The sequence below is a fragment of the Gordionus sp. m RMFG-2023 genome, chromosome 1 (genome assembly GCF_954871325.1).
Source record: "Gordionus sp. m RMFG-2023 chromosome 1, tfGorSpeb1-WG-v2, whole genome shotgun sequence".
Taxonomy (NCBI): domain Eukaryota; kingdom Metazoa; phylum Nematomorpha; class Gordioida; order Chordodea; family Parachordodidae; genus Gordionus; species Gordionus sp. m RMFG-2023.
The window spans coordinates 76,048,301-76,060,564 of NC_088775.1; the positions used below are offsets into that span (position 1 = coordinate 76,048,301).

The window sequence follows — 12,264 nt, forward strand, 5'->3', positions numbered from 1 at the left end:
AAAATTAAATTTATATATTACTTAATAAAATTATAGAAATCGTTCAGGGAGCAATTAAAAAAATTTATTTTTAGTTCAACGGGTTAAGATTCCATTAAAATAAATTTTTCTTCAGGGGGCTATTCAAATTTAGGTGCTCGAGCCCCTGTGCCTCCCCCAGTGACGCCACTGCTATTTGATGAAATAATTTATAATTTTGAATCTCATTTTTGTCTATATTAGGCAGAATAATTCACATTTCTTGGAATAATTAGGAGTGAATAAGGGCTCTTACTACTAGTGTGATGTGAAAGTATATATTAAATATTTTAAATAAAATTATATCTTAAGAAGTTAAATGATATTATAAAATTATTAAAATATGCGTTTTTAAATATCAAATTATTAATTTATAAGTAGAGGTTTTTGTAAAATTATTAATTTATTTATAAGATTTTTTTTTAATTGTAAACATTATGTGGTGGTGTTTTTTTAAAAAAATTGTTGAATATTTGTATAACATAATTTAATTTTTAAGTATGGCAAAATGATAAATATAATATGATCATTTTATTTGTTTTGAGCATCTGGTAAAAAAGATCCCCACTTTCATTATAAAACTGTATCATATCTGGTTTTAGTTTTCATTAAATTTTAGTGCTTTCAATTTTACCAATCATATTAATTAACCGTTGTATAAACCAAATAAAAATTATGATATCACGCCATAAGCGCAATAGTTTTACAAGAGGGAACGCAAGAGCTCAAGCCCCTTAACAAATTTTAAGAACACCCCCTTAAAAAAAATCATTTTTGTATAAATACATTTATTTTATTGAAGTATTTTAAAAAAAATTTTAATTTTTCAAAATATTTAAAAGTAGTTTTTTTCTAGATGCAAATTAATATGCAAGAAATGAAAAATACTAATTTTAAAAGAAATTTTAAGTTTGAGCACCCATGAGCTCCGAAAAATTAAAATTTCTTGTGATGTTCATGCTTTCTACTCAAATCCTAAGCTAACCTGATAGTTTTTAAGAACCAAAATTTTTGTCGGTCGAAGAAATATCTACCTGGAGAGAATGCAAGGAAAAATTAAAAATCTTATTAAAACTATTATTATTAATCATTTTCAGGATTATTATGAAAATTTTATAGAATTAAAATAAATCCTACCTAAAACTATTGAAGGGGCTAGAAAAATAAAGAAATTGGAATTCAATAAGAAAATAAATTAACTTTTACTATCATCGATAATTTAAATATTTGATTTATAGCCGCAAAACAATATGCATACAGGTAATATAATATTATAAATAAAATACCATTAAAATATAAATTAGAATATATATAATATTACTACAAAAGGTTAATTTATTTGGGGAAAAAATTGATAATTTGGATTATATAAGGGGCACTTCGTCTTGTCTTTTCATCAGATAGGCTGACCGCCATTAACATTGAAACTTGTACTAAACTAGATAAAGCACTCTTCCACATCAGGCAACTGAATTACATGGTGTAATTTCCGGTATGACTAAATACTGCATTGCTATACTGCATTGCTATACTGCATTGCTAAACTGCATTGCTAAACTGCATTGCTAAACTGCATTGCTAAACTGCATTGCTAAAATGCATAAAAAGCAATTAATCATAATGAATCAAAATTTGATTATATAATATTTTTTAAAAATTTATTTTCAAAAACATTTTTTTATTTTACATAAATCAATTTTTAAATAAGTAAAAAATTGATATTAAATTCTATTTTTACTTAATATTATTGGAAAAAAATATATTTACTAGCTTATTACAACTTAAATTTTATTTTTCAATTACAAAATTTAACAAATTTATATCCATAAGAGGGCGTTAAATGCATAAATATGAAAATATATTCTTAGGAAACCAGAATAAATATTGGATAGCGCTTTTTTTGTATTTGGGTGTAAATACATGTGAAAAACCTAAATTTTCTTTAATAAATAAAGGTTTCTTTGACATTTAATTAATGAGTAGGTTTAGAATCAAAAATATTAGAAAGTTTGTAAGGAACATATTGCTGGCGTAATTGATCAAAATCTCTTCATTTTTGGTTTATACGTGTATATTTAGGTGTTAAACATTATCCTAAAAAGTATTTTGGAAATATTATGATTTGACCGAATGCCGAGCTCAAAACCGACCACTTACTAAATATTCGATCGACCAAATTTGGTAGTAATATTATATGGAAAATGTTCATTTTTGGTAATTTATCTATATATACGTGCAAATAATTATCCCAAAAAATATTTTAAAAATATCGTGATTTGACAGATAACCGATTTGAAACCGAAATACTGCGTTGCTGGCGCTCTTCATGGAAAATTCTTCATTTATGGTTTATAAGTGAACAACAAGGTGTTAAGCATTTTCCTAAATAATTTTTTGAAAATATTAAGATTTGACCGAATCGCGAGCTGAAAACCGACCACTTACTAAATATTTGATCGATCAAATTTGGTAGTTAAAATAATTCTAACTTTTATTTATTAATACTAAAATAACTCTATATTTAATATTTCTTTATATATATTTAATCTCTCCGATTAAATATATTCTATTTGGTATTTCTTTTTTTTATAAATTCAAAGTATTTCTTTATTGTATAAATCTAATTATTTAATTATAAATTTTGTATCTCTCAAATTCTAATATCTTTTCATAAAATATAATCATAAATTTTATAAACCAATTTCATAATAATAATGTATATGTTTTTAAAAAAACTTCTTTCTATATAAGTAATTCTCTAACTTATCATTTAAAAAAAAATTATTTTTTTCAATAAACTCATAACACATGTTAATTTAAAAACAACTCATATTTTCCTCGTTAAATCACATTTTTTAAAAACATAATTCCATAATTGATGGAAAATATATTATAAAGTTTCAATTATCTACTAATATTCTCCCAATAATTAAGAATTTAGAATCACTATATCTAAATTAAGAGAGTATTTTTTACATATTAATTTTATATATATCCACTCATAAATAAAATAACACTCAATATTATATAATATTGTTTCTCAATAATCTCACCGATTATTATTATATGACTTATAATTTCTCAATAATCTCACTGATTATTATTATAACTTAATATTATTGGTTAGAATTTTGAACATTTTACTACTTATTAACATTTCTTTATTTTATAACTTTTTCTTAAATTAATTTCAATATAAAAAATTGTAATAATTCTATTAATGAATACAAAAACATTCGTTTCTTTGTTTTACAATTATTATATCCCTCCGCGTTAATTCTTTATCCAATCAATATAAACAAAAATCAATATTTTTTTATATTTTTTTATATTTCTAAATATATATTAATAATTGATTGACATTTATAATTTAATAATAATAATATTGATAAATATATATATATATAATATACCAACATCAGGGCCGTAGCCAGGAATTTTCACTTAGGGGGGCCAAGTGCTAACTTGGGGGGGGGGGCACTATTTTTTTAAAATCAAACAAATAATTACGCATTCATAGAAATTTTTTCCTATTTTTATTAAAAATTTAATAACAAAATAATACTATAATATGAATATACAAAAAAAAATAATACTATAATATGCATATACAAAACAAAATATTACTATAATAGAATACGGCGATTTTTATTTTTAAATTTTAATATAAATGAACTAAAAGATAAATCCTGCTTTATTCTTTTTTCATACGCCATTAATACTAAATTTTGTTTACGTTTATCCTTCATAGACTCTCTACTGCTCGATAAAACTCTCTTTAATGTAGAGAACGAGGCCTCACAAGAAGCCGTTGATATCCTAATGATTATCGCTGCTGAGTAGCATTTATATAATTCTTTAAATGCATGATTATATTTTTTTTATACATAATATGTAAGATGTTTTCAAAATTATGATTTTCTTTAGTTTCCGAAGCTAGCAATCCTTTTACTATCTTCATTTCATGATGCAGTGTTTCCATATTTAAGTTTAACAGGGATTTTAATGGGGCCATTTTATCTGATAAAAAATAATCAGGGTCAAGGGGGAACAATGTATTAAAAGATTAAAATCATCTTCTGTAAATCGGTCTAAAAAACGATCCACAAAGTTATCTATAATTTATAATATATCCTTTTTAAAGAACTCCAATTGGAGTCTTTTTCACAATCGAATTCTAGTTTGCTATCAACTAAAAAATCTTGGAAATTTTTAGGCGTTTTACGTACCCGTGATAATTTTTGGGGAGTGAGATTAAATTTTGATAAAAGTTTTTCAGCCTTAATCATAATCAAAGCAAAAGAATTATCACTTCTTTTATTTTTTAATATATTGATAGTAGAATCAATACAATTTTTAGCATCCACTAAATTACTATCTACTGATTGTAGATACTTATTTAGTGGATCTATTGTAATTAATATCTCATAAATTATGATGGCTAATATAATGTAATTTATATTAATACATTGAGATAAAAGACCAGATGCTTCGACTGAATCATGAATTGAAACCTCGGAATTAAGAGTTCTATTAGAAAAGTAAAATAATACTTCACCAATAGCCTCAAAATTCTCATAAATAATGCGAGATGTTTCTAAATGACCAGTCCATCTCTGGTCTAAAAGTCTCTTAAGGGTGTGGCCTGTATATTTACAGGATACGTTAAAACGCCTGAAAAAATTATACAATGCATTTGATATATTAAAAAAATTAGAAATAATAACAATATTATTATACCAATTTTGAACCACAAGATGCAACTTGTTGTTGTAGCAATGTATAAAAGGAACATTTTTATTAATTTTTTTTTGAAGAAGTGTTTGCACTCCTCCATTTCGGCCAGACATAACGTTTGCACCATCATATGCCTGGCTTATTATATTAGCTGAATTAATATTTAGATCATTAAGTAGCTTTAAAATGCAATCTGTAATGCTTTCAGCAGAAAGACACTCTAAATTAATGATTCCTATTAAATTTTCTTGGATTTCTCCAGAAAAAATATAGCGAATTATTATGCTCAGATTTTCACAACCTGAAGCATCTTTTGTCTCATCGGCCTTAAGACAAAAAAAGGGCATCTCGCTTTTATTATATTTGTCTGAAATATGTTCAAGCACCATATCTGCCATAATGGATATTACTTCGTTTTGAATCTGTGGTGATGTATACTGGGCATTTTGGGGTATAAATTTCATAATTTTATTTAATTCAGGGTCTTTTTGGATGGTGTAGGAAAACATTGCTATAAATAGTTCAGAAGAATAAATTATGATTTCATCTTTCGCAGCATCCGTAATATTTGTTGAACCAGTCCCACGGAAAGGTAGCTCTTGTACGCTAAGAAACAGCATCAAATCAAATATTGATTTAATATAATTTGATTACGATTAATTTGATCACCTCCCAACATTTTAGTTATTTCTGTACCATTGTTTATATTTTGATTTTTATCATGCCATATTGTAATTGAATTTAAATGAGCTTTTGAGCTCTCGTGTTTAAGCAGTCCCTTCTTGGCAGCTAACGCATTTTTCCAATTTATGAATCCCCAAATTCATCACTTGGATTACACAAGTATTTCCTACATGGAAAACAAAAGGCAGCGTCAGCTTCTACACTTTACTCCAACCAGTCTCGGCCTCTATACCATGATTTTTGAAATGATCTTTGCCTTCCATGGATATCTTTTTTCGCGTAATTGTTTAATTTGATTTGATTTGGTTTATTCTGGCCAAGGTCACCAGGGATTTGAATTGAACCATTAGAGGACTTTTTTGACACTAAAAATATTATAATTAATAAATTGTAATGAGGGAATGGGTCATAAATAATAATGGTCATCAGGATGGGCGAAGGAAGGGCATGCTGAAAATGAACAAACACAAAATTTATCTTGTATTTAAGATACAAGTTACTGTAGTGCCCAACCCTGATGAAGATTATCAGTAAAGTTGACCAGTAAAATTTCAGTATTAAAAACTAGAAAAAAGTCATAAACATTATATCTTTAAAGATTAACAAAAAAATATAATATTTTTATATTTATAAATCAATTACTAGTTGCTTCTTGACAATGAGAGACTGAGCTGCTAGATGAAGATGATTGAGTCTCTTCTTCGTTTTTATTTGTTTTAAAATCAAAATGTAATAATGAAACACCATAATCTCCTACTCCTATTCATATTGTCAAAAATATATAAATAGAAAAATTTGGGTTAAATTTTAAACTATTTACCATCTTCCTCCTCTTGATTTTCTAGATTAGCTTCATTCATATCTTGAAATATGAGTAAATATATTTATTTTAATAATTAAAATTATTATACAAAAATGATAATATTAATAATAAATGTCTTTCTCTTATCTTATATAAAATATATATATTATAAATAATAATATACAAATATTGCCCTATATCAATATCATATAAGTCATGAAATAATAATATAAATTTATACTAACTATGAGAAGAATCAGTTTCTGAAATTTCTGATGTAGTATTACTAGTAGTTTATAGAGGTGATGTTGCTTGACATTTGTTTAACTTTAACTTAAAATAAGAGTTTATAATTGATTGTTTCTTCATAATTTTAAAATAAACGCTCTAAAATAAAATAACTGGTTATATATTATAATATTAATGTGATACCTATAGAGTGTGATACACAACAAAAACAGATGAAAAAAAATGAATGAATGATAATTTAATATTGGGTAAAAATAAAAATAAAACAGGATAAAAAAAATTTTTACAAACTAGATATGTTTGTAGAATAAATATTCAAAATTTATTTTAAAAATATAAAAATAATCAATTCTAAATAGACATGTTTTTTGAATATTTTTGAATAAATATTTAAAATTTATATTAAAAATATAAAAATAATCAATTCTAAAAAAAAATTCAAATTTGGGGGGGCCAGAAAAATTTTTGGGGGCCACTTTTGGGGGCCGAAGATTTTTTCTGGCGGCCAGGTTTGGGGGCCAAAAATTTTTTTGGGCCCCCCCCCCCCCCCCCCCCGTGGCTACGGCCCTGACCAACATATATGAAATATCCACTACAAATATATAAGAAATATATAACAGTAATAATATTATTTGGAAAATGATCATTTTTGGTTAATTTATCTATAAATACGTGCAAATCATTATCCCAAAAAATATTTTAAAAATATCGTGATTTGACCGATAACCGATTTGAAAACGAAATACTGCGTTGCTGGCGCTCTCCATGGAAAATTCATCATTTTTGGTTTATAAGTGAACAACAAGGTGTTAAGCATTTTCTTAAATAATTTTTTGAAAATATTAAGATATGACCGAATGGCGAGCTCAAAACCGACCACTTACTAAATATTCGATCGACTAAATTTGGTAGTAATATTATTTGGAAAATGTTCATTTTTGGTTAATTTATCTATAAATATGTGCAAATCATTATCCCAAAAAATATTTTAAAAATATCGTGATTTGACCGGTAACCGATTTGAAGCCGAAATACTGCGTTGCTGGCGCTCTCCATGGAAAATTCTTCATTTTTGGTTTATAAGTGAACAACAAGGTGCTAAGCATATTCCTAAATAATTTTTTGAAAATATTAAGATTTGACCGAATGGCGAGCTCAAAACCGACTACTTACTAAATATTCGATCGACCAAATTTGGAAGTAATATTATTTGGAAAATGTTCATTTTTGATTAATTATTCTATAAATACGTGCAAATCATTATCCCAAAAAATATTTTAAAAATATCGTGATTTGACCGATAACCGATTTGAAACCGAAATACTGCGTTGCTGGCGCTCTCCATGGAAAATTCATCATTTTTGGTTTATAAGTGAAAAACAAGGTGTTAAGCATTTTCTTAAATAATTTTTTGAAAATATTAAGATTTGACCGAATGGCAGCTCAAAACCGACCACTTACTAAATATTCGATCGACTAAATTTGGTAGTAATATTATTTGGAAAATGTTCATTTTTGGTTAATTTATCTATAAATATGTGCAAATCATTATCCCAAAAAATATTTTAAAAATATCGTGATTTGACCGGTAACCGATTTGAAGCCGAAATACTGCGTTGCTGGCGCTCTCCATGGAAAATTCTTCATTTTGGTTTATAAGTGAACAACAAGGTGTTATTCCTAAATAATTTTTTGAAAATATTAAGATTTGACCGAATGGCGAGCTCAAAACCGACTACTTACTAAATATTCGATCGACCAAATTTGGAAGTAATATTATTTGGAAAATGTTCATTTTTGGTTAATTATTCTATAAATACATGCAAATCTTTATCCCAAAAAATATTTTAAAAATATCGTGATTTGTCAGATAACCGATTTGAAACCGAAATACTGCGTTGCTGGCGCTCTCTAGAAAATTCTTCATTTTTGGTTTATAAGTTAACAATAAGGTGCTAAGCATTATCCTATATAATTTTTTGAAAATAATAAGATTTGACCGAATTCCGAGCTCAAAACCGACCACTTATTAAATTTTTGATCGACCAAATTTGGTAGTAACATTAATTGGAAAATGTTTATTTTTTTTATATATCTATAAGTACGTATAAAACATTATCCCAAAAAATATTTTAAAAATATCATGATTTGACCGATAACAACATTTTATGACCTTGGCCTGTAAATTTGTATATTTCATTACTATGAAAAATTTTCTTTGTATTTTTATAAATTTTGAAAATATGATCCGAAAAAAATTTTAAACCCTCTATTATATGATCTTCCAGTTATTGAATTGATATTTATTAAATCTATTTAATTTAATAAGATCTTAGGACCGGGGCATTTGACTCAGGACATGGGTATCTTGTTTAATATTATAGAAACGATTAATAAATCAAGTAGTTTGACAAAATTTAAAAAATATAATATATATCATCAAGTCTATCTAACAATGAGTGAGAGGGTGTGATCGATTTATAAAATATTAAAATTGGTATAAAAATTCTTGTTTTCATCCATAAAGATAACCTTTTCAACTAAATTTTTATTTAAAAGCCTTATGTTTGCAAGAAACTCACGCTTAAGAGGAATTTAAATAGTTTCTATTCGAAACAAAGGATGACTATATAACAAATACAAACAATATTATATATATATAAATTATATTTAGTCTCTCTTTAATAATACTTTTTGTATTTTTAATGTATTTTTTGGCTTCTCTTATATTTTGGATATAGCTAGCAAATATATTTTTTATAAACGTAACATCGTGTTTAATTAGTTAATAAAATGTTAAAATCATAAAATATACAAAGATGCTTTCTACAATTTTTATAAAAATAATAAAGATTTATATAAATCACTATTTAATTATTGTCATTAAATTTTATAAAATTTGTGGCTAAAGTTAAATGGATTTCATAATAAGAGGAAGGATGCTTTGCAATGCTCTGAATCTATAATTTTATAGAGCTTATCTTCGAAATATATATGATTGAGTTCTTACATGGATAATCAAATTATTTGAAGATCGACCTTTTCACTAGAGATTAATTAAAATCAAAACAAGCGAAGAAATTGAATATTTCAAGTATCGGGATTCTGATTTGCATTTATTTTGATCATAAGTAACTCGATACTAAGAAAGCATATTGGCTAGAATCTATACCCTCTCGAGAAGTTCATAGTGATGGGCTTAGAAGTTCTGGCCATGCTTACCACTATCATATTCGGTTGCAGTCTCTAGGTTCTAAAACTTTCAAACTTCGCACATAATCTTCATGTAATAGAAAATCTTTAAATAATGCTATTTTTTATAAATATCTATTCGCAAATATGGAATTTTTTATTTTATTGTTTTCTATTTCGAGTGTAATAAATTGCTGGAATCTTCATCTATAAATCATTGATAAATTGGTATGATTAGAAAGAAAAAAGATGAGAGAAGATATAAAAAGTAGCAAAAAGAAAGAGAGAAGAAAAATTTATGAAGAAAGAATCGAGATGAAATAAGATAAAAGAAAATCTAAAGAAGTAAGACAAAAGAAAATATATGGTCTGCCTTGAGCTCGGCATTCGGTCAAATCATAATATTTTTTAAGATAATGCTTACCACGTTATTGTACACGTATAAACCAAAAATGAAGAATTTTCCATGGATAACGCCAGCAATGCAGTATTTCGGTTTCAAATCGGTTATCGGTCAAATCACGATATTTTAAAAATATTTTTTGGGGTAATGTTTTACACGTATTTATAGATAAATAAACCAAAAATGAACATTTTCCAAATAATATTACTACCAAATTTGGTCGATCGAATATTTAGTAAGTGGTCGGTTTTGAGCTCGCCATTCGGTCAAATCTTAATATTTTCAAAAAATTATTTAGGATAATGCTTAACACCTTATTGTTCACTTATAAACCAAAAATGAAGAATTTTCCATGGAGAGCGCCAGCAATGCAATATTTCGGTTTCAAATCGGTTATAGGTCAAATCACGATATTTTTAAAATATTTTTTGGGATGATTTGCACGTATTTATAGATAAATTAACCAAAAATGAACATTTTCCAAATAATATTACTATCAAATCTGGTCTATCGATAATTTAGTAAGTGGTCGGTTTTGAGCTCGCTATTGGGTCAAATCTTAATATTTTCAAAAAATTATATAGGATAATGCTTAACACCTTATTGTTAACTTATAAACCAAAAATGAAGAATTTTCTATGGAGAGCGCCAGCAACGCAGTATTTCGGTTTCAAATCGGTTATCTGACAAATCACGATATTTTTAAAATATTTTTTGGGATAATGATTTGCACGTATTTATAGATAAATTAACCAAAAATGAACATTTTCCAAATAATATTACTTCCAAATTTGGTCGATCGAATATTTAGTAAGTGGTCGGTTTTGAGCTCAGCATTCGGTCAAATCATAATATTTTCAAAATATTTTTTAGGATAATGTTTAACTCCTAAATATACACGTATAAACCAAAAATGAAGAGATTTTGATCAATAACGCCAGCAATATGTTCCTTAAAAACTTTCTACTATTTTTCGATTCTAAACCTAATCATTAATTAAATGTCAAAGAAACCTCTATTTTTAAAATTTTTTTTAGGTTTTTCACATGTATTTACACTCAAATACAAAAAAAAGCGCTATCCAATATTTATTCTGGTTTCCTAAAAATATATTTTCGTATTTATGCATTTAACACCCTCTTATGGATATAAATTTGTTTGAAAAATAAAATTTAAGTTGTAATAAGCTATGTTATAAATCCGAACTTAACTCAGGGTGTTTAATCAGTATTGGGAGAGCAATTAAGAATCCAAGGTTTATTAAATCTTTCCTTGAGTACCTTTTCTTTATTAACTCTTTCCTTTTTTATTAATTTTATTTTCAAAATGTCATCCGATTGTATGTGTGAAAAAACAATTTTTCTTAGCTATTTATATAGCCATAAAACATTATATGTATTTGCATATTAAAATAATAATTTTTGGAAGAAATAAATACATAAAATAAAATCCATCATTTAAATTAATCTTGTTACATAAACTATAAAAAAAATGTAAAATTTGTTTTGCATATACAAATATAATTTTTCGCAGAAATAAACACATAAAATAAAATCCATCATTTAAATTATCTTTGTTCCATAAATATACTTTGCATAATCCAACATCTCCCCCTTTTAAACTTCCCTTAACTCCATCGTGTTTGCCGATGCTACCATGTTCCTCCCTGGTTCATTCGAATTACTATTCGTTGTCAACTCTATACTTGGGCAAAACCTAAGTTTGTGTTCACCCCCGCACGCCCAGCATTCCACTCTCCTTCTTGTGCTATACGGTGCTATTCTGCGACCCCCTCTCGCTGGCGTTTCTGGTAGCCAATCTCCGTATCTTTGTTTCGCTTCGTTCCTAGCGGCTTCTACCCATTTGTTGGATTCTTCTGAACCGTCAACCTCTCTTATCTCTATCTTCATTACCTTGTTACCCACTCTAACATAGGAGGCCATCTAAATAAAATACTTTATACACATATATATATATATATTCGAGGATATTTGTATAGTAAAAGATTATGATGTTACGAACTTAATTTTTTTATTTTAATTTTTTATTATTTTAATTTTTTATTATTTTAATTTTTTATTATTTTAATTTTTTTTTAATTAATTTAGTTTGATTATAATTTTAACTTATTATTTAATAAAGAGTTAGTATCATTTTAGTTCTACCTTTCTTTATTTGA

General features: G+C 26.3%; 1 protein-coding gene across 1 annotated transcript; it reads right to left on the minus strand.

Moving 5' to 3' along the window:
- Positions 1-4,133: 4,133 nt before the first annotated feature.
- LOC135930390 (uncharacterized) lies at positions 4,134-5,375 on the minus strand. The gene is made up of 2 exons (XM_065467187.1): positions 4,759-5,375; positions 4,134-4,692 (listed from the first exon to the last, which is right to left on the minus strand). Exons 1-2 carry the CDS (start codon positions 5,373-5,375, stop codon positions 4,134-4,136), a joined length of 1,176 nt encoding a protein of 391 aa, XP_065323259.1.
- Positions 5,376-12,264: the final 6,889 nt, after the last annotated feature.

Excerpts from the sequence above, each read along its gene's own strand:
- LOC135930390 (XM_065467187.1), bottom strand. The coding sequence starts at position 5,375 with ATGCTGTTTCTTAGCGTACAAGAGCTACCTTTCCGTGGGACTGGTTCA. Across the intron at positions 4,693-4,758 it reads CATCTTGTGGTTCAAAATTG|GCGTTTTAACGTATCCTGTA; the intron begins GTATAATAATAT and ends TAATTTTTTCAG.